The 21,477-nt window shown below is 32.0% G+C and overlaps 1 protein-coding gene and 1 long non-coding RNA gene across 3 annotated transcripts; one reads left to right on the forward strand and one right to left on the reverse strand.

The window, feature by feature from the left end:
* Positions 1-605: 605 nt before the first annotated feature.
* Positions 606-7,490, reverse strand: LOC107929715 (disease resistance protein RPV1). Of its 2 annotated transcripts, XR_005920776.1 has the most exons (8): positions 6,700-7,490; positions 5,390-6,488; positions 4,967-5,007; positions 4,277-4,517; positions 2,838-4,130; positions 2,044-2,756; positions 1,556-1,606; positions 606-1,047 (listed from the first exon to the last, which is right to left on the reverse strand). XR_005920776.1 is itself a non-coding variant. In XM_016861225.2 (7 exons), exons 1-6 carry the CDS (start codon positions 7,188-7,190, stop codon positions 2,049-2,051), a joined length of 3,873 nt encoding a protein of 1,290 aa, XP_016716714.2. In that variant the 5' UTR covers positions 7,191-7,490; the 3' UTR covers positions 606-1,047; positions 2,044-2,048. The 2 variants fall into 2 exon arrangements, 1 of the variants encoding a protein (XP_016716714.2); XM_016861225.2 differs by lacking the exon at positions 1,556-1,606.
* A 5,786-nt stretch (positions 7,491-13,276) lies between these two features.
* LOC107963204 (uncharacterized) lies at positions 13,277-13,734 on the forward strand. The gene is made up of 3 exons (XR_001701873.2): positions 13,277-13,369; positions 13,460-13,527; positions 13,615-13,734. It is a non-coding gene; the product is annotated as an uncharacterized lncRNA (long non-coding RNA).
* The last annotated feature ends 7,743 nt before the right edge of the window (positions 13,735-21,477 follow it).

Raw genomic sequence — 21,477 nt, forward strand, 5'->3', positions numbered from 1 at the left:
GTGCCCAAGGTGGTAGGATCGGAATTGCTATCTCATTATAAATCGATCAATCTCCATATGGTCTTGTTTAAGGTGATCACCAAGACAATTGCAACAAAATTGAGAAGCTGGTTCATGGATTCATTTGGGGGTCAACATCTGGTAACCAAAAACCAACTTTGGTGAGTTGTGATAAATGTTGCATGCCTTTGAAGAATTCTGGACTTGGGTTGAGGGAAGTACGAGACCACAATAAAGCCTTCATGCTTAAAGTAACTTTTAATGTCATTTTTAACATGGATGTGCTACGGGTAAAAGTACTTTGAAACAAGTATGGGGTAATAAGTAAATGGTCTTCTTCTATACATCCTTCTAATTGCTCCTTTCTCTGGAGGGCTTTGTTCAATATCTAGGAAGATGTATCATATATGCATGGATGGAGTGAAATTCACTGAAGCTGCTAATTTTTAAGCTTGGAAAATCAGCAGACTTGCGATGACTTTTTGGATGGAATTTTGACTTTTTTTAGTTATTTTATCTAACTTAGAGTACATGTAAATCACATGCAGGTGGTTGTGTTTAAAAATTTAATGCTTTAGTTAGTATTCTTATTAAAAGAAATCATGTCACCTCAACTAAAATATTTATTGCATAGAATAAAAATAAAAAGACAGAATTCATCATAGGATTCATCTCCCTTAGGTATTTAGAAAATTAGTTCATAGTCGCAAATAAAAACATTTCAAAGACAGTATAACCATAAGAAATAAATAAACTCATAATAAACTTCAAAAAAATCAAAATGAGATATTTAATCTTGATGGAAATCTGCTTTAGAGTCTGCTTCAATTTGTGTTGCTTTCTTCAATATTCTATGACAGTCTTCTCTCATCTTCTTATATTTAGTATTTATAGGTCTTAGAATGCTCAAAAAAATCTAAAAATTGTGTTTTGTAGCATTTTCGAGGTACAATTTGTAAAATTGACACGGTCTGGCATATACCCATGTGGCTCCTAAAATCTGCTCCAATTATTTGATTTTCGCTCGTTTTGCTCTCAAATGCTCTCCTAAATATAAAAACAAGAATTTAAATGATTAGAGCATAAAATTCACCATTTTGCATCAATTAATCATCCAAAAACGCATTAAGAACGAGATTAAAACATGTTACTTTTGGCATTTATCATGAGTATTCTTGTTAAAAAAATCATATTGTTGACTTTTTTTTTTTTTAAAGTTGATGGTCAAATTTGATTTTTTTTTTTTAAATTTGAGAATCAAATTTAGCTCAAACAAAGAATAAAAGGCAAAGTGATAAAAAATATAAATGCTAAGGACTAAATTAATATTTTGCCTATATTATTCTTATTTAATATTTGCTATATAGATATACGATTAGTCTTTGAAATATATAAAAGCAAATTTAAAAGATTAAACTAACACATATCACAATTAATCCATAACTTGGTCTCTAACAATTTTGAACAAAAATGAATTAAAGGACAATTTTACTTGACGAAATTAGTCTAATAAAAGGATGATTATAACCTCTAAACATGGTCAAACGATTCACACCTTTTTTAATAGTTGCTTCTTCATGGAACAATCAAAACTTCCTTCACATTTCTTCAATATGAGATCATAAAATTTAATTATATAAAAATAATAATATTTTGAATGCTATATAAAAAATATATCGAAAATGAATACTTTAAATGGAATAAAAAAAACTGTAAATAATATGATAGATAAAGAAAAGTCATAAAAAATAATATGATACATTTCTTCAATCTGAGATCATAAAATTTAATTATATAAAAATAATAATATTTTAAATGTTATATATATATAGAAAACAGTGTTATCCAACTTTGTGAAAAAGCATAGAATACGAGTTTGTGTTCAATATATATATGCTCAGAATTTTTAAATTAATTACATATATAAAAAATATATCGAAAATGAAAACTTTAAATGAAATAAAAAAAAACTGTAAATAATATGATAGATAAAGAAAAGTCATAAAAAAAGAATTAATAGGACAAGCCAATGTAATAGTTTACCACAATTAGTGCTTGTTCCCAAGTCTGCCCATTATAGAACTGAAAATTTTTTGCATTCGCTTTGGTTGCGGCCCTTCATCCATCTCCTCATATATATTAAGTTTTCGCTTTATTAAGGAACAGTTACCTATTGATCCATCATAAGCAGAGTGTTGCTGGATGTCTTCAACATTTGCACAACACTGACTACTATGCAAGTCTTGTATTTGTTCCATCTCTTCCAGATCTCTCTCATACACTATTCTAACACCACACTTCTTCAACTTAACACTATGGGAAACTGTGAACGACAACTCAAGTTGATGGCATTCCTGATCTAAGCAATCTGTTGTCCATAAATTATTGGTTTCACGTTCACCACATTTGTCTTCCAAGGAAATTGGATACAACTTGTCACGCGAGAAATAACGAATTAAAATGTGGTCCTTCGTTACGGGCTGTCCTAAACCATAATTTACAACCCAGCCACTCCAATCGACTTTTCGAGAATCTCTACCATGGATAAAACCTCTACACTTGAGATACTCATCCCTTGAAGCATCATCCTTGAAAAAAATGCAGCACAAAGCAACTCCCATCCATTGACTATCATTCCTAACTTCCAGAGGCAAATTTATCTTAATCGGAAAGTCACCTCTTTGTTGACTAAACCATTCTGGGATTTGACTTCCAGGTAGAATAATATCAAACTTTTCTCTTGAATTTCCAAATACCTGCAAAATAAAACTTCGCTTGTTTGGTAACTAACACCATGAATAATTATAAGACACAGAGAAACAGAGATATTAACTAACCTTTAGATGTTTTTTCAGTAATGTTAAGGCATCGATGTTCTCAGCCAATCTGAAGCAATTAAAACCTACTATATTCGACCAATAACTTGAATTGCAAACTTTTGATGGATTTGAAACTGTTTCCAGAGAAGCACAACCACTTATGCTTACACGCTCTATACCTGTTAGAAGCTCAGGCAATGATTTAAGCGCCCTGCAATCTGACAATCTAAGATATTCAAGCTTGGAAAATTGAGTAAGACACGAAGGTATGCTGATGAAATTGTTACCACCAAGATCAAGTTTTTTCAAAGAGGATAGGCGAGAAATATCACCAGGAATATCTCCTTCACAAAGATTGCAGTCCCTTAGATTCAGCCTTGTTAATGAACTCAAACCTAACAACGAAGGCAACGTCAGAGCCATAGAATTTGTCCTTCCTCTTTGGATTACCTTTAACAGAGAAGGAAGTTTTTTTTGAACCTTAGAAGAAGATCCCTTGCACCCATTAAAAGACAGAACTTTAAGATTTTTAAATTGAAAGATGAAGGGTGGTGGTTTTGTCATGGATGTTTCACTTAAGTCAAGCTCCTCCAAGAATTCTATTTGCTGCATATTCTCTGGCAAATATTCAACTTTATAACAACCAGAAATATTAAGAGATTTTAAACTTTTACACCCAACTATGCTCCCTGGGAGATCCGCAAGGTTCCTGCAATCTTTCAAATTTAACAAAACAAGACTGCTCAGATTTCCAATTGAAATAGGTAGCTCTTTAATGCCCGTCCCATCTAAATAAAGCTCTAGCAGGCATTCCATTTTGCCATCAATCTCTGGAAAGCTTTTAAGATTGGAGCAACCTGAAAGAATTAACTTTTCAAGAGATCCCATTCCAATTTTGATTGGAAGACTCCTAAGACTTTTGCAGTCTTTTAAATTCAAAAGTTCAAGTCTTCTGAGATTTCCGATCGAAGAAGGTAACTCTTTAATGTTTGTCCCATCAAAACAAAGCTCCAACAAACATTCCATTTTCCCATCAATCTCTGGAAAGCTTTCAAGTTTTGAGCAACCTGAAAGAATTAACTTTTCAAGAGATTCCATACCAACTTTGGTTGGAAAACTCCTCATATTTTTGCAGCCTTTTAAATTCAAAAGCTTAAGCCTTGTAAGAAATCCAACAGATGGATGAACATATACTAATCTAGTACATCCTTCCAAAACCAAAATTTCAAGATTTGGGGTAGTTGTGAAGTCTAGTGCCTTGATCAGGTTTTCAGACCCTTCGAGGTTGAGCACTTTCAACTTATACAGGGGCTGTTGAAAACAATAATAAATTAGAGATAAAAAAGAGAATAACATAGGAAAGCTCATTTTTATAGTTATTCTTCAATGTTAATAAAAATTTCATCTTTCTTGTCAAAATAAGATAGAAAACAAGGACCAAATGAGTTAATTCTTACTATGTTTTCCTTCCATAGTTGTTCAATGTTGCTATAAGGTAGGAGAAGTATAACAAGGTTTTCCGGTTTGAAACTTGAAGGTAATAATCGTAAAGGACATCCCATCCAATCTAAAAGTCGTAACTCATTAGAAAGATATGTCAGATCATAACAATTTGTCCGACAAAGGATTTTGAGTAGTCTTAATCTTTTCATCTTGAAGAAAGCATCCGTGCTCAAAGTGAGAGTCTTGCTCATTTCCCTAGGAAGAATAAAAGTATGATTATACATGTACAAAACATTTAGTATCTAAAAGTTAGGACGAATATTCGAACATAGATATAATATATGATCCTTCAAGGAATCTCAAAAAGAATGAAAATGTAAAAGAAAATGAATATGCTCATACCAAACACATGTATATATAACACCTATACCCAAATTTGAATAAAGTAGGTTGAAAAAATTGGAGTTGATATTCACAAACTCACAGCCAAACCATGATATACACACAAGAAAAGCGTTTGACTAAAGAGAAAATGCGAAAAAATAGATACATGCGAATGCAATGACATTACGATTACACCAAAATACATGCAACGAACTTTTACAATTACCATAAACATACTCTTTAACTACTATATTATTTTTCATAACACATGACGCTTCTTTTTTATTATTCTCCTAACACATATGTGTATGTTTTCTCACCTTTTATTGTCGATGGTTATGCCTTCAATCATTTTTGTAGCCTAAAAATAAAAATAAAACACAACAAAAAAATCGTGAAATTTACATTTATGATAATTCAGCCTTATTATTATTGGTTGAAATAATAAAAATTTTCAACTAAAGTAGTTCAATGAAATAACATTTCTAATTTATACATATCGTGGAGGTCTTTTTTAATATTACTAATTAAAAAAAATTAAATGATACATTTTAAAAATATACATGATAAATGTACTTCTTTTACTTTATCAATATTTAAAATAAACACTTTACAGATATAATAGATTATATATTTTTTTAATAAAAAAATCATAAATTTAATTAATCTCACCTCTTAATATTAATTGTTTGAATTAATTAAACTAAAGTAAGAATATATATAATTTGTATGGAATGACTTACAGTTTTTGTTGTTAGCACATGGTAGACATCTCTTTCCACCCACAATCTACAACGTTTTCCAGGTTCATCAATAGATTTTTCTCTAACAATTTTTCTTCCCATTTCTTGCAGCAAGTCATGCATCCGCAATTCGTTGTATTTATTAATGGTTAGTAGAGATTTTTTAATGAGAACATCGATTCCAATATCTGGAAAATACTCACAACCATCCAGTACTTTCATTACAAAATCTTTCTCCGCCCCATTAAAAAAGCATGCTATATCTAGAAATATATTCTTCTCCCTTTCTTCCAATCCATCAAAACTTATTTGAAGTCTATCAAGAATTTCTTTGTTAGAATCTCTTTCAAGTCTTTCTATTGCGCTTGTCCATTGCCTTGCATCTCTATCACACAGAAAAGAACCCAAAACTTCAAGAGCTAAGGGGAGTCCACCAGCATAACCTACAATTTGTTTAGCTATCTCAATGAAATCCTCTTTTGGCACAGTCTCGCAACCGAAAGCTTTCAAATTGAAAAGATGAAGTGCATCATTGCCCGTCAATGTTGTAGGCTTATACACACCATCAACTCGATAAGATCGGAGCAAATGTTCATCTCTTGTTGTTACAATGATTCTGCTCCCTAAACCAAACCAATCACGCCTTCCAGCCAAGCATTTTAAGTGCTGTAGGTTATCAACATCATCAAGAACAACAAGAACTCTTTTGTGAGACAACCTGTGGCTAATTATGGTTTTCCCTTCATGAACATTGAAAAAATTGAAGCTTTCGTCAAACAAGATTTGGGAAAGTAATTGTTTCTGTAAAGAAACAAGTCCACATTTTTCTGAAACTTCTCGAACATCAGCAAGAAAGCTTTTTCCTTCAAAATGAGGTGACATTTGATTGTAAACAACTCTTGCAAGAGTCGTTTTGCCAATGCCACCCATACCACAAATTCCTATGATACGGATGTCATCTTCCCCAATTTCTATTTCCGAATGCAACTCATCCAAGCTTGGACTGATTCCAACTAACTCATCATGGTCAATTGGATATGTTTGACATAACTTTGCTGATATTTTTTTAACAATGTCTCCAATAAATTCTGATTCATGCCTACAAAGATATAAAGATTTAATTTTTAATTAAGAAATTGATTGATATGGGTATGAAGTTTATAGTTTTTCCGGTGTTATTGCCTTATTTGCCTTAGAACACTAGAAAATAACAATTTTCCAATTTTCTCGATATATATAAAAAAGCAGCTAATTCAAAAAAAAATTTGTAAGCATTAAATTTAAAACTAAAAATGAAGAAAAAAGAAAACCTATTATTTGAGTGCCATCCCTTGATATTAGCCACTTCAGTTAAAGCATTTCTCCACCTTCGGATTTTTGCTTCATCTTCCTTGTATCTCTCTTCGTGTTTGGCAAAAGCTGCTTCAACTTTCTCTTTTTGTTTTCTTAAATCAGATGGATCCACACCATAGAAAACTGGAAATACTTTATGACCATTCTCCTCCTTTTGTTTAACAATCTCAGCAAGTTCCTCCAAGCACCAACCTGAAAAGACATAGTTTTCCGAGAAAACGATTACTGAGCACCATGATTGTTGAATTGCTTTGAAGAGCTCAGGTGCAATCTCTTCGCCGGCCTCCAGCTTTGGATCATCCCTGAAAGTGACGATTCCGCTCCTTCTCAAAGCATCATAGAGATGGTCTGTGAAGTTATGACGAGTATCTTCACCTCTAAAACTCAAGAATACGTCATATTCTGTTTGTCTAGGAATAGACGAGGAAGTTGAGGGTAACGAGGACATGAGGAAGTACGAGAAGGAAAAAGATATGACAATCTAGTTTGGAAAAACCAGAAAATAAGGTGGCTCAATATGCAGTAAGAAACTAGAAACAGACCGAGTATAGGAGCATCAAGAAAGGGAAAGCAGACACAGGTTTCTAAGCAATTTCTCTATACAGTTCCCACGTTTTTTTTTCCTTCAAAACGAATCCCCATAATAATAGCTATGAAAAGGTCAGTGGAAGTTTGGTGACAAATGAAAATGATGGTGTTTTCCAGGAAAAACCGTTGAAGGTGAGGGCAGAATTGGTTGCTTTGCCTTTGTCCACAGAATCTTTTTCCTTTCTTTTTGGTTCAAACATATTTTCCTTTTCCGTGTGGAAAGTGTCAAGAAAAGACATCTTTTTACAATTGGAAATTTTGGGCTCATTGCGGCCTGGTCAAGCTGGAAAAATAGGCCCAATGGGCCCAACAATACGAAAACCCTTTTCTTTTTACAGTATGCAGCCCAAAACAAAAGAAAAGAAAATCCCTCTGCTTTGAACCCCAGCCGACAGTCCCTCTGCTATTTTTTTTTTTTAATAGAGAGGAAAACAACTATCAAAATCTAAATCGATGAAAGGGAGGTCCAATGTGATCCCGTTCAAGACTGTCTCTTAGCTCGTCTGGTAAATCTTCTAGTATTCGAATCATCGACGAAGTTGAGCCTTTTCTTCTCTAAACTATCAACCATACTGTTGACTGCACGCAATCCATTATGAAACCCAACTGGCCATAGTTGTTCCCTAAGTTTGCTTACAACACGCACCAACCTTAGGTTGCTTTCCTTTGCTTGAGTTGAATTAATGAGTTGAATAGCATCATCACTATCTAACTCAACAAGAAGTTGCAAAAATCCCTTTTCCCATGCAACACCAAGTCCATCAAAAACTGCCCAAAACTCGACTTGCAGAGTCGAAGAATATCCAATGCCTCTAAAGTACCCGGCAGTCCATTCGCCTTGAGCATCCCGAAATACTCCTCCTACTGCTCCCAACCCATTTGCAGCAGCCACAATCTCGTCTATGTTCAGTTTAATCCATCCAATTGGTGGCTTTTCCCATCTAATTTCTCGAATCATCATTTGTCTATTTGGACCACCCATCCTTTTATTTAACATCGCATATTCTGACAGGCCATTATTTCTCCGAATTACAGCTTCTCTACTGAGGACATTTTAACCTTTTTCCACACAAGATGGCATATTTCCATCCAAATAGTAGAAGGGAGATTATGGATGAACAAGCTTTTGCTAACATTGCAGCAATGAAATTTCCTGTCAGATATGTTAACAGATAAGATAGATATAGAGATGAGTAGCTTCATGCAAAATACACAATCCTGGATTCCTTGAAAGCAGGGGTGGAGCCAGGGGCGGGCAGGCAAGCACCCAAAAATAGAAAAATTTTTATTTCCCAAAAATAGAAAAATTTTCATTTAGATCCATTATAATTTATTAAAATTTAAATTAGTAATTATAAAATTACACTTTATCCCCTTAAAAATGATAAAAATTTGATTTAATCCCCTAAGATTATAAAGATATAGGCTATTAAAATAATGAATTTTTTTATATATAATTTATTTCCAACCTCTCCAAAAAAATTTCTAACTCCACCGCTACTTGAAAGCTAAATCATAATATGTAGATATGTCTACAAACTTAATATATAATCTTAGCTATGATTAAAAGAAATTCTAAAATACCAACAAGTGATTGGATGACGTACTTTTGCCTTAGGCATTTGGATCTTGGAGTTATCATTGTTGTAAGGAGTTTATGTGATTTTCATCCTCAACCTGAATAAGATTAGTATTAGACTATAAAATAAACAACAACACATATGATTATACCCAAAATAATCTAAATTTTTTAACAATTATATAAATACAAAATAATATTTTAAAATATAAAAAAAAGACACAATAGTATATACAACATCAGTAATGAGAAGTTGAGTGTTAATTTGCTTCAAATGAAAGTGTGTCAAATTGAATAAATGTATAAAAATTAAGAGTTAAATGCCGTATATATAGAATATCAAAATATGCATTTAACCGTAGAAATTTAATCAATGGACATTTTGCTACTTTATCTAAGGTACAAAGTCCAATATGCCCATTTTTTGGATAGAAAACTAAAAATGCAGTCCAAGATATATGTACAAGGACTTTTATGGGACTTTTGCTCCTGTTTTCTTTTGTTGCCACTACACCAAAACAGGCTTTTAGCGGCACATTTTGAGGCGTTTAGATAGAAAACGCCGCTAAAAAATGAGAAATAACGGCGCTTCATATAAAACGCCACAAAAAATATAATTAGTGGCATTTTTTAAAAAAATGCCGCAAAAATCGAAACCCAACGATGCCGTTTTCTGACTTTTCGGGGGCTTTAGCGGCGTTTTTATGTAAGCGCCGCTAATGTTCTGGGCTTTAGCGGCGTTTTTATGTAAGCGCCGCTAATGTTCTGGGATTTAGCGGTGCTTTTATTTAAGCGCCGCTAATGTTCTGGGATTTAGTGGCGTTTTTAGTAAAGCGCCGCTAATGTTCTGGGCTTTAGCGGCGTTTTTGTTGATGCGCCGCTAAATTTAAAAAAGGCCGCTAATGCTCTCTATTTAGTGGCATTTTTGGAAAGCACCGCAAAAAAATTATTTACCTATTTATTATTTAATTGATTTATTTATATTAATTAAAATTAGATGTTTTCATTTAAGTTACCATTAAGCTGTTAAAATCGACGCCGGCCATATGGCTGTCTCAAAACCCTTTAACCCTAAATTCATAATTCTTAAAACCCTAAACCCCTAAAAATTTCAAAAAAATATATTAATGTAAAAGCTTATATATGTTTATAAACATGATGTACATGTATATACATAGATATATATATTAATGTAGAAGCTTGTATATGTTTATAAAAAATTGTGGAAGCAATACTTAATATTGATTATAAATTTGGGGTTTAGGGTTTAATTGATGGTTTAAGGGCTATAGTATGTAGTTTAAGGGTTTTATAGTTTAAGGTTTAATGTTTACTATAGTATGTAGTTTAAGGGTTTCATAGTTTATGGTTTAGGGTTTGTTATATTGGGTTTGTGATTTAGTGTTTTAAAGTTTGGAGTTTAGTTTTTATAGTCAGAGTCTTAGTGTTTAATTATGGTTTTAAGGGCCGGTTAGGGTATTAGGGTTTAAGGGTTAGGGATTTTGGTAAAAAATATAAAGTTATTTTAGGGTTCAAACAAGCAATAAGATTCTTTTTAATTACTTTTAATTGTAACTTATAATATATATTTATGGTTTAAAGTTTATGGTGTTAGGGTACATTTTGTGTTTAGTATTTTAGGTTCAGTGGTTAATGTTGTTATTTGGATTTAGGGTTTACGATTTAGGGTATGGTTTATGGTATAGTTTTTAATTGTTAGTGTCTTATTGTTTATGGCTGTAACGGTTTAAGGTTTATAAAAAATGACAAAAATTAATTTAATTTTAGTGTTTATGCATTAGTGGCGTTTTAGTAAAAAATGCCACAAATATGTCACAGTATGCAAAACGATGACGTATTATTTTGTGTTTCTAGTGGCGTTTATAGAAAACGCCGCAAATTTGTTTCAGAAATGGCAAAACGTTGCATTTTGATCTGTGTTCTTAGTGGCGTTTTCTACAAAACGCCGCAAAAGGATAGAAATTAGTGGCGTTTTTTTAAGCTGCGCCACAAAATTTGTGCCTGATACTGCAAAACGGTACGTTTTGATGCAAAATTTTAGTGGCGTTTTTTCGTAAAACGCCGTTAAAGGACTATGCTTTAGTGACGCTTTAGCAGAAAACGCCACAAAATAGGTTTTAATAGTTTCTCAAACGGTGCCGTTTGTTCCTATGATTTTAGTGGCGCTTATTAAGAAACGCCACAAAATTTAATTAAAACTAACATAAACGACATCGTTTTATTAACTCTGAATTTCCTTTAATTTCTCCCATGTCAGATTTCCCCGATTTTGAATGTTCACTGGTTGTTTGAATATATGGAGAGTAATTTTAAAAGTTGTTTTGTATTTCCTTCAATTTTAGTTTTTATGTTTTGGCTTTAATTTCAATTTTATTTTTTTATGATTCAGAATAAAAAATAAAATCGTTCAGGATCGAATTCGAGTCCTCATGTCTAAAAATGAACCAAAGTCAAGGGAAACCTTGGATTTTATAGGTACAAACTTGAATTTTACAAGGAATTATTTGAATTTCTACAGAAAAACCAATTTATATATGTATTTTTATAATTTCCCTTTTTTTAAAAATAATTTTATTTTAGTGTTTATTAAAAAAGACGTGGAATTGATTTTATTTTAGTGTTGATGCATTAGTGGCGTTTTAGTAAAAAACGCCACAAATATGTCACAGTATGCAAAACGATGACGTTTTAAATTTTGTTACTAGTGGCGTTTATAGAAAACGCCGCAACTTTGTTTCAGAAATGGCTAAACAGTGCGTTTTGATCTGTGTTCTTAGTGGCGTTTTTACCAAACGCCGCAAAAGGATAGAAATTACTGGCGTTTTTTTAAATTGCGCCGCAAATTTAGGCCTTGATACTGCGGAACGGTACGTTTTGATGCAAAATTTTAGTGGCGTTTTTTGTAAAACGCCGTAAAAGGACTATGCTTTAGTGGCGCTTTAGCAGAAAACGCCACAAATAGGTTTTAATAGTTTCCCAAACGGTGCCGTTTTTCTTATGCTTTAGTGGCGCTTTTTAAGAAACGCCACAAAATTTAATTATACTAACCTAAACGTCGTCGTTTTATTAACCCCGAATTCCTTTACTTTGTCCCCCAATTCAGATTTACCCGATCGACAAAATTTCCCCCATTTCCTTTCGCTGTTTCCCTTAAATTTCCCTAGGTTATTCTTCCCCAAATTTTTTTCCCCAATCCGAAACTTGCAATCCCATTGTGATCCAAACCCCCAATTCCCCAAATCCCATTATTTCTCATCCGGTTCGTCCATGCTACTTCCATTTTCTCCCAAACCGAAACTGTTTCCTTTCAAAATTTAAATCTTCCAATCCGCCGTAAAGCTCGAATCTTTAACCCGATGGTGTTGGAACTGCGTCGCATACAAGACAGGAACAACGCCGTTACTCTAGTCTGGTTCCTGCATTCGACCCCTTGCTTATTCTCGATTTTGGGGTGTAAGTGTTCTTCCTTCTTTTTCTCGGTAGTATAGAATTTTAATTTAATTTTTTGTTGAATTAGTATTATCATTATAATAATCCCTTCTCTGTTATAAATATTGGTTGCAGTTAATTAGTTAAATGTTGTACTTAATTAAATTATTATCTACAACAATCCGTTTGTGTAAAAGTTTATTTTTATTGCAATGAAAAATATAGTTCATCTAATATTATAAGTTTAGAGCAGGTTAAGCCACATATCAATTTTGAGTAAATTTTATCAAAAACCTAATACTTTTACGATTTAAAAATTGAATTGTAATTTGATTTTTTAAAAACACCTTAGAAACACTTCTAAGCATATGTGGAAGGTTCAAGTAAAATGACAAGTAAGAAAGGTTCAAGTAAGTTGTAGCATGGTGCCTTGCTTTCTGCTTTAATGTAATTATTTTGCTGATGTTTAAGGAAATTGTTGATTCTTTTTATAAAACTGTATTTTGCTGATGTTTAAGGAAATTGTTGGTTCTATTTATAAAACTGTATTTTGCTGATGTTTAAGGAAATTGCTGATGCTTTAATTGTATTTTGTATTTTGGAAATCGTAAAACTGTTTATTTGTTATTGGTTATTGTTATTTACCATGTGTAGGTATAAGTATATCATAAAACTAGAGGCATTCATATGTCTATTCGTATGTCTAAGTATATCATAAAATTGTTTAATTGTATTTTATATGTTAATGCATTCGTAGGTCTAAGTATATCATAAAACTACCGAAAACAAATACTATTTTCGTTTGACTAAGTTTTATCTTAGTAGTTTTCTACCCTTAGATTTGACTAATTTTTATCCTCTATAATATTTTTTCTATTCTTGTATATATTCTGACTTGTTAATACTTGTCGGCAGCCCTCTGCTGCATTTAATCAGTTACTGCTTCCTACTCCTCCTGCAACTATATTGGTTCAACTGAAGCTGGCATTTAATCTTCGAATTGTGGAATGGTAGTGATATTAATAAAGTTTTTATATTTGGTTCAACTGACTTACATAATATTTTCATGTGCTAATCGTATAATCTTACATCTGTTCTAGGTACTATCGAGCACCTGAATTAATATTTGGTGCAACCGAATACACCTGAATTAATATTGCTTGGGCAGGTACATGATTCGTTGCAAAATTTATTTGCTTATTTATATGCATTTTCCCTTTAAATTACTCAACAAACACCATTTTTCTGACTGCAGCCTCTGTTTGCCAGTGAGAGTGGAGTAGTCCAGGGTGTTGAAATTATTAAGGTACCTTTTAGTTCAAAATTCTAATCAATAATAGTTTTATCATGATGATTTCTAAAAATTTAATCTTTTAGGGCTCCGATTATGTATAGATTTAATTGTTGGATTTCCTTTCAATTATTTGGACTAATTGATATGGTGGTATTATGATGGTGCATGCTGCTGCTGCCGCTTCTTTTTTAATATATAATCATTCATCTATTACAAGTCTCTATTTAATTTATTTAAGGAAAGAATGCACATTTATTTAATTCACCCAAATACTATAAATATTTTGGGAAAAAATGTCTCAGATAATGGAGCAAATTTAGACAATAGTATAATGTGGAATATTTGATTTGATTTTGTATAGATTTTGTATATCTAAATATAATGTTTTCATGTGCCCTGCCATCAGCATTGCCGTTAATTACAGCATCGGTTACTGCATAGGATTCGTATGACCCAAATACAAAATCTAATTAAATTACATAATTGTATAAAATTGGGAGTATCCTTTTCTAATCTAATTTCTTTCACATTTAACTTTCATTCATATCGATTATGATACCCTGTTTAAATCTTCTTCCATTTGTCAACTATTTCATTTCCAAAATCCATTTGTCAACTATTTCATTTCCAAAATATATTTTGGTTTGTTCTCTTTTATTTTTTATTTACCTAATTAAATAAATTTTATTTAAAGTTATATTTTAAATATTTTAATTTATTTTAATCACGAATTTTTTAAAATATATTTTTTTAAAAGTTCAAATTTCATAACTTACGTATTTTACATAATTTACATAATTCATAATTTACAAAATTTAAATATATAATACTTGGTTCTACATAACTTATTAATATTTATATATAGTTTTAATACATATAATTTTAAAATTATATATCCTACATAATATCCTAACTTACATAGTATCGTACATAAAAACTTACAAAAACTTACATAATAACCTACATAATACCTTATATAACAATACATAACCTACATAAATTAAAAAAGTTCTACGCATAACACACAAAAACAATAACTTACATAACTTACATAAACTTGCATAAATTAAATAACTTGCATAAATTAAATAACTTACATAACTTACATAACCTACATAACTTACATAAATTAAGTAACTTTACGGAACTTACATAACTTACATAACCTACATAACTTACGTAAATTAAGTAACTTACATAACTTACATAACCTACATAAGTAAAATAACTTACATAACTTACATAACCTACATAACTTACATAACTTACATAAACTTGCATAAATTAAATAACTTACATAACGTACATAAATTAAATAACTTACATAACTTACATAAATTAAGTAACTTACATAACTTACATAAACTTGCATAAATTAAATAACTTACGTAAATTAAGTAACTTACATAACTTACATAACCTACATAAGTAAAATAACTTACATAACTTACATAACCTACATAACTTACATAACTTACATAAACTTGCATAAATTAAATAACTTACATAACTTACATAACGTACATAAATTAAATAACTTACATAACTTACATAAATTAAGTAACTTACATAACTTACATAAACTTGCATAAATTAAATAACTTACGTAAATTAAGTAACTTACATAACTTACATAACCTACATAAGTAAAATAACTTACATAACTTACATAACCTACATAACTTACGTAAATTAAGTAACTTACATAACTTACATAACCTACATAAGTAAAATAACTTACATAACTTACATAACCTACATAACTTACATAACTTACATAAACTTGCATAAATTAAATAACTTACATAACTTACATAACGTACATAAATTAAATAACTTACATCACTTACATAAATTAAGTAACTTACATAACTTACATAAACTTGCATAAATTAAATAACTTGGTCTTTTTCTGCAATACATATAAAATAGTTTTCTCATTACATTTTTAATTACTCAGTTTACTTTCCATTCAATAGGTTTGGAGTGGGAAGAATGTGAATGACGAAGTTAAATGGCTTTCCCAAGGTCCAAATCGAGTGGTTAAAAGATATAGTGCGTTCCTCATCAACGGATTCAGATTTCATACAAAATATCGCGAGAGATTGAGGAGAACGCAAAATTGTGGAATAGTTGTTAATTCCTCAATTACAAGTTATGCTAGTGCTAGGGACAATAATCCTGTCCAGGGAAATGTGGAATATTTCGGACTTCTTACTGACATAATTGAGTTAGATTACTACGGCAAATGGAAAGTTGTCTTATTTCGAGGTGATTGGGCCGATGTTAATACTGCTCGTGGAATTAAGCAAGATCAATTTGGTTTTACAATGGTCAACTTTGCTCGATTGATTCACACAGGACAACAACTGATAGATGAGCCGTATGTATTCTCATCTCAAGTCAGACAAGTTTTTTACTCAAAAGATCCAACCGACGAGTGTTGGTACGTTGTACTTCGTAACATCCCTAGAGACTTGTTTGACATGGGCAGTGGAAGTAGAGATAATATCGATGATAGATCAGAAACTGTGCCCTTTCCGGAACAACACTTAAACGAAAATATCCCTACTACTAGTACGCAATTTCAATGGGTTCGCCAGGATGCAGATGAAGATATTTACGAATAATGATGTAGTAAGAGTATACGATTGTTTAATTATATGTATATCATAATTTAAATCTTGGTCTTATTATATATTTCGACTATTTGATATTCGCTGTTACTATTGTAATTAGTTACTAAGTTTTCAACTATTTTATATGTATTGCAGAAAAAATGCCCAGAAGAAAAATGCGAGAGGTAGGCATTGTTCAAAGTGCTCCAAACTCGGCAGAAATAAATAGTGAAGAACAGACAGGAATTGAATCTTCGAATGTTCCGATTATACCTGAGGATCCTACAGAAGTTCAAAGTAATTTTACAATTAATTTACATACGTGTTGACTTGTAATTGGTTTATTTTTCAATTTATTTATATTATAATATACCATTTTTCAGCTGAAAATGGTAGGACGCGCAGAGGCTGAGGTCGTACGCTACTTAGCGAGTTGTACGAGTTAGATCCAGTCGAGCGTGTCAAAGTATGCAGAAACAGTTTTGGTCAGCCTGTTGGAACAGAAGCTCGACTATTAGCAGGATACATGGGCATTTTAGCACGAAATGCGAATATGTTGCCTATCAACTACGACTCATGGCATCAAATGCCCGATAGTAACAAAAATCAAGCCCTCGATAATATTAAGGTAACAAAACGTTAATGTCATCTGTAATACTTGGGAATTAGTTTCACTTATATTTACTTTCTTAACTTGTGTTCTTTGTAGGCGAGGTTTGCCTTAGAGGTCTCGGATGCCTATGTAAAGAAGGCATTGGGAAAAAGATGGAGAGACCATAAAAGTACTTTAAAGAGAGATTATTATAAGGTAAAAACAACCCTCAATGAGAAATTGCAAAATGTCCCGCCGGGTATGTTGAGGTACCAATGGGAAGATGCGGTTAGATTTTGGCATTTGAAGAAAGGCGAGGTATGATGTACTTCTAAACTCTTGTAATTATTTTGGTTTATTGTATTTACTATTTACGTACTAATAATTTCATAACGTAGGATCGTGAACGGGTTGGAAAAAACAGCAGGGAGAAACAAAAATTCACGCACACAGCCGGGTCGAAAAGTTTTGCTTGTGTAGCTGAGGCTGAGGTATTTGTAATTTTTTAATACTGTCAAATATGTGTTACTTTCCATTAAATAATATTTTTACTACTATATTGTAGGAACGGTCGTCCGGTCAAAAAGTTGGACGCCTTCAACTTTTTGAGATTACACATAAGAAGAAAGATGGATCTCCTATGACTCCTGAAGCTGCAGAAATAATTGTACGTTTACTTAATACGATTTTCTAATAGTTTAATTCATTGCTTGTAATGCTACTATTGTTAACTTGTGTTGCATTTGTTTTTTTAATATATATTGTGTTCCTAAATATGTGATTTATTTATTAGGAGAAACTAAATAATAAAAAGGCAGAGTACGAAGCGATTGCTTCTAGTGATAGTTCTGTTCATCTTGAAGACATTGATAACCGGATTATTACTGAAGTTATGGGTCCTGAAAGGTATGGCCGGGTTCGATTTCAAGGATCTTTTGTTAGCCCAACCCAATATTTTGGATCCAGCTCGCAGCAATACATGCGTTCGGGGAGTCAGGCTCAAGCTGAAGTTCAGAGGTTAAAAGACCAGATGGCTCAGATGCAAGCGACCACAGTTGAGGTTCAAAAGAAATATGAAGAACTCCAGCTACAACTTAGAGCAGATGCGGCAGCGAGAGAAGCAGAGGTTCAAAGGAAATATGAAGAACTCCAGCGACAACTTAAAGCTGATGCGGCATCCAGAGAAGCAGAGGCTGCAGCGAGAGAAGCAGAGCAGAACAGAAAGTACGACGAACTCCAACAACAGCTTCAGAGTATGATGAAGATGTTTCAGCACTCCCAACCTCCGTCGTCATAGTGTATTGTATAAATATTTTTATCATTTTAACATTTTTGTGAAAATAATAGAATATTGATAATAATATTATATTATTCGTTTAATTTGAAATATTATATAAATTTATTGCTATTGGCTGGTATAGATTTAGTTGCTTTTAATTTGTTGCTATAGGAGGGTTGAAAGAAAAATTTGGTATTTTTAAAAAACCCCAAAATTAGTGGCGTTTTTTAAAAAAGCGCTGCTAAAGAACATTAGCTTTAGCGGCGTTTGTGTTAGAAGCGCCGCTGAAGAACATGTTCTTCAGCGGCGTTTGTGTAGAAAGCGCCGCTAAAGAACATGTTCTTTAGCGGCGCTTTTAAAAATAAACGCCGCAAATATTTGTGGCGTTGTCATTAGCGGCAATTTTAGTGGCGCTTTAGGAAGCGCCGCAAATACTTTTAATGGCGCTAAAAAGCGCGCTAAAGGCTTAAAAAAATGCCGCTAAAAACCAGTTTTGGTGTAGTGTGCGTAGCTACATTGTATAGAAGCTTAAATATTTCTGGTAGGTTGGGTACTTTTATGTTGTATTGGATTTTGGACTCAACGCGGAATATATTTACTTTAATAAAAAGTTTTTTTCCAATAATTGAAAGACATATTGGAGTTTGAGGGACCATAGCCTTTTCAAGGAAATAAGGGGCCAAAACTTGACTGTGCTTGATATAACAAAACTATGTTATCCAAATTTGGGATGTGTAAAATACGAGTGAATATTCACCATGCGTATAATAAAAGGGTAAATAACGTAGATAAAAAAATAAGTCTAAAAAATTAATAGGTGCTTCTTCCCCGATTGGCCCATGAATTGAAAAAAAATTTCATCCCTTTTAGTTGCGGCCCTTCCTCTAACTCTTCATAGATATTGCATTTGCACTTTACAAGAGAACTGCTACCTATTGATCCATAACCATTAGAGTGTTGATGGACATCTTCAAAATTCGCAAAACATTGATTTTAATGCAGCTTTTTCATTCCATCTCTTCCAAATCTTTCTCATACACTATTCTAACACCACACTTCTTCACCTTAACGCTGCAATAACATGTGAAAGACAACTCAAGTTCATCGTGTTCCTGGTCCGAGTAATATGTTGTCAATAAATTGTTGGTTTCAGGTTCACCGTATTTATCCTCCAAAGTAAATGGATATAATTTGTCACGCGACCAATAACAAAGAAAAAGGAGATCCTTCACTATCGGATTGTCGTATTGTTTGCCTAGAAAATAGCCATGGTCCTCAATACGTTGAGAATTTCCATTTAGGAAAACGGATTCATCACAACCAGATTGTACTAAATTTCTACGATGGATAACAACTTTACACGAGATAAACTCATCTCTCGAAGCATCATCATTGACAAGAATGTAGCACAAAGCAACTCCCACACATTGACTGTCATTCCAAATATTTGGAGGTAGTGATACCTTAATTAATGAAGAGGTAACTCTCAGATGTTTTTCTTCAAGTTACAAATACCTGCAAAATTAAACACCTTCCATTTGGTAACTAAAATAAAGAAATTTTAAGAACGAGATTTTGTAAGAGAAAAGGAGGTAAAATATTTATTCTACCTTAAGGTGTTCTTTAAGAAATGTTAGTGCTTTGATGTTTTTAGCCAATTTGTAGCAGTTAGCAGCAAAAATCCAAGTGTTATCCACTGAATTGCAAACTTTTGGCGGATTTGCAACGATTTCAGGAGAAGCACGATCAATTATGCTCACACTTCCTAAACTTGTTGGAAGCTCAAGCAACGATTTAAGCCTCTTGCAAGTTGCCAATCCAAGAAATTCAAGCTTGGAAATTTGAGTAAGAGACGACAGTATGTTGATAAAACTGTTACCATCAAGGTCAAGTTGTTTCAAAGAGGATAGAATATCACTAGGAATATCTCCTTCACAAAGATTGTAGTCCCTTAAACTTAGCCTTGCTAATGAACTCAAACCAAAAAACAAAGGCAACATCAAAGCCATAGAATTTGTCAACCAAAAAACAAAGGCAACATCAAAGCCATAGAATTTGTCATTCCTCTTTGGATTACCTTGAAAATGGAAGGCAGATGTTGTCGCGACTTAGATGAAGCTCCCTTGCTTCCATTAAAAGACAAAACTTCAAGATTTTTAAATTTAAAAAAGAAAGGTGGTGTTTTTGTCATGGTTGTTTCACTTAAGCTCCTCCAAGAATTCTATTTGCTACAAATTCTCTGCCAAATTTTCAACTTTATAACCACCAGAAAGATTAAGAGTTTTTAAACTTAACAAGGTTCCTGCAATCTTTCAAATTTAACAAAACAAGACTGCTCAGATTTTCAATTGATGATTAAAATATTATTTTTTAAACAATTTGCATGTCAATTCATGAGCATATCCTGCTAACATAACATGATTTGTCTTATATGTCACACCAATAAATAAGTCAAAAATTATAAAAACAAGAACTTAAAATTAAAAAAAATATAAAAATTTCATAAGAATTAAAATTTTTTAGCATGGAGTATATGTGAATTACATGCATGTTATCATGTTGAAAATTTTAATATTTTAGTTAGTTGATGTCCGCGAAACAAACTAAAAATATGATAAAGGTAAGTACACCTATCAATTAATAGTATAGTTACAGTAAGTAAAAATTGCGTTTTGTAGCATTTTCGAGGTGCAATTTGTAAAATTGACACGATCTGGCATATACCCATGTGGCTCCTAAAATCTACTCCAATTGTTTGATTTTCGCTCGTTTTGCTCACAAATGCTCTCCTAAATATAAAAACAAGAATTTAAATGATTAGAGCATAAAATTCACCATTTTGCATCAATTAATCATCCAAAAACCCATTAAAAACGAGATTAAAACATGTTACTTTTGGCATTTATCATGAGTATTCTTGTTAAAAAAAATCATATTGTTGACTTTTTTTTTTTTTTAAAGTTGATGGTCAAATTTGATTTTTTTTTTTAAATTTGAGAATCAAATTTAGCTCAAACAAAGAATAAAAGGCAAAGTGATAAAAAATATAAATGCTAAGGACTAAATTAATATTTTGCCTATATTATTCTTATTTAATATTTGCTATATAGATATACGATTAGTCTTTGAAATATATAAAAGCAAATTTAAAAGATTAAACTAGACACATATCACAATTAATCCATAACTTGGTCTCTAACAATTTTGAACAAAAATGAATTAAAGGACAATTTTACTTGACGAAATTAGTCTAATAAAAGGATGATTATAACCTCTAAACATGGTCAAACGATTCACACCTTTTTTAATAGTTGCTTCTTCATGGAACAATCAAA

Source organism: Gossypium hirsutum, chromosome D11, assembly GCF_007990345.1.
Source record: "Gossypium hirsutum isolate 1008001.06 chromosome D11, Gossypium_hirsutum_v2.1, whole genome shotgun sequence".
Lineage (NCBI taxonomy): Eukaryota > Viridiplantae > Streptophyta > Magnoliopsida > Malvales > Malvaceae > Gossypium > Gossypium hirsutum.

Bases quoted from the DNA above. Each gene is read 5' to 3' on its own strand.
- LOC107929715 (XM_016861225.2), bottom strand. From the start codon at position 7,190: ATGTCCTCGTTACCCTCAACTTCCTCGTCTATTCCTAGACAAACAGAA. The intron at 6,489-6,699 runs GTTTTCTTTTTT...ATATCTTTGTAG, and splicing joins GGATGGCACTCAAATAATAG to GCATGAATCAGAATTTATTG. The intron at 2,757-2,837 runs GTTAGTTAATAT...TTTATTTTGCAG, and splicing joins TACTGAAAAAACATCTAAAG to GTATTTGGAAATTCAAGAGA.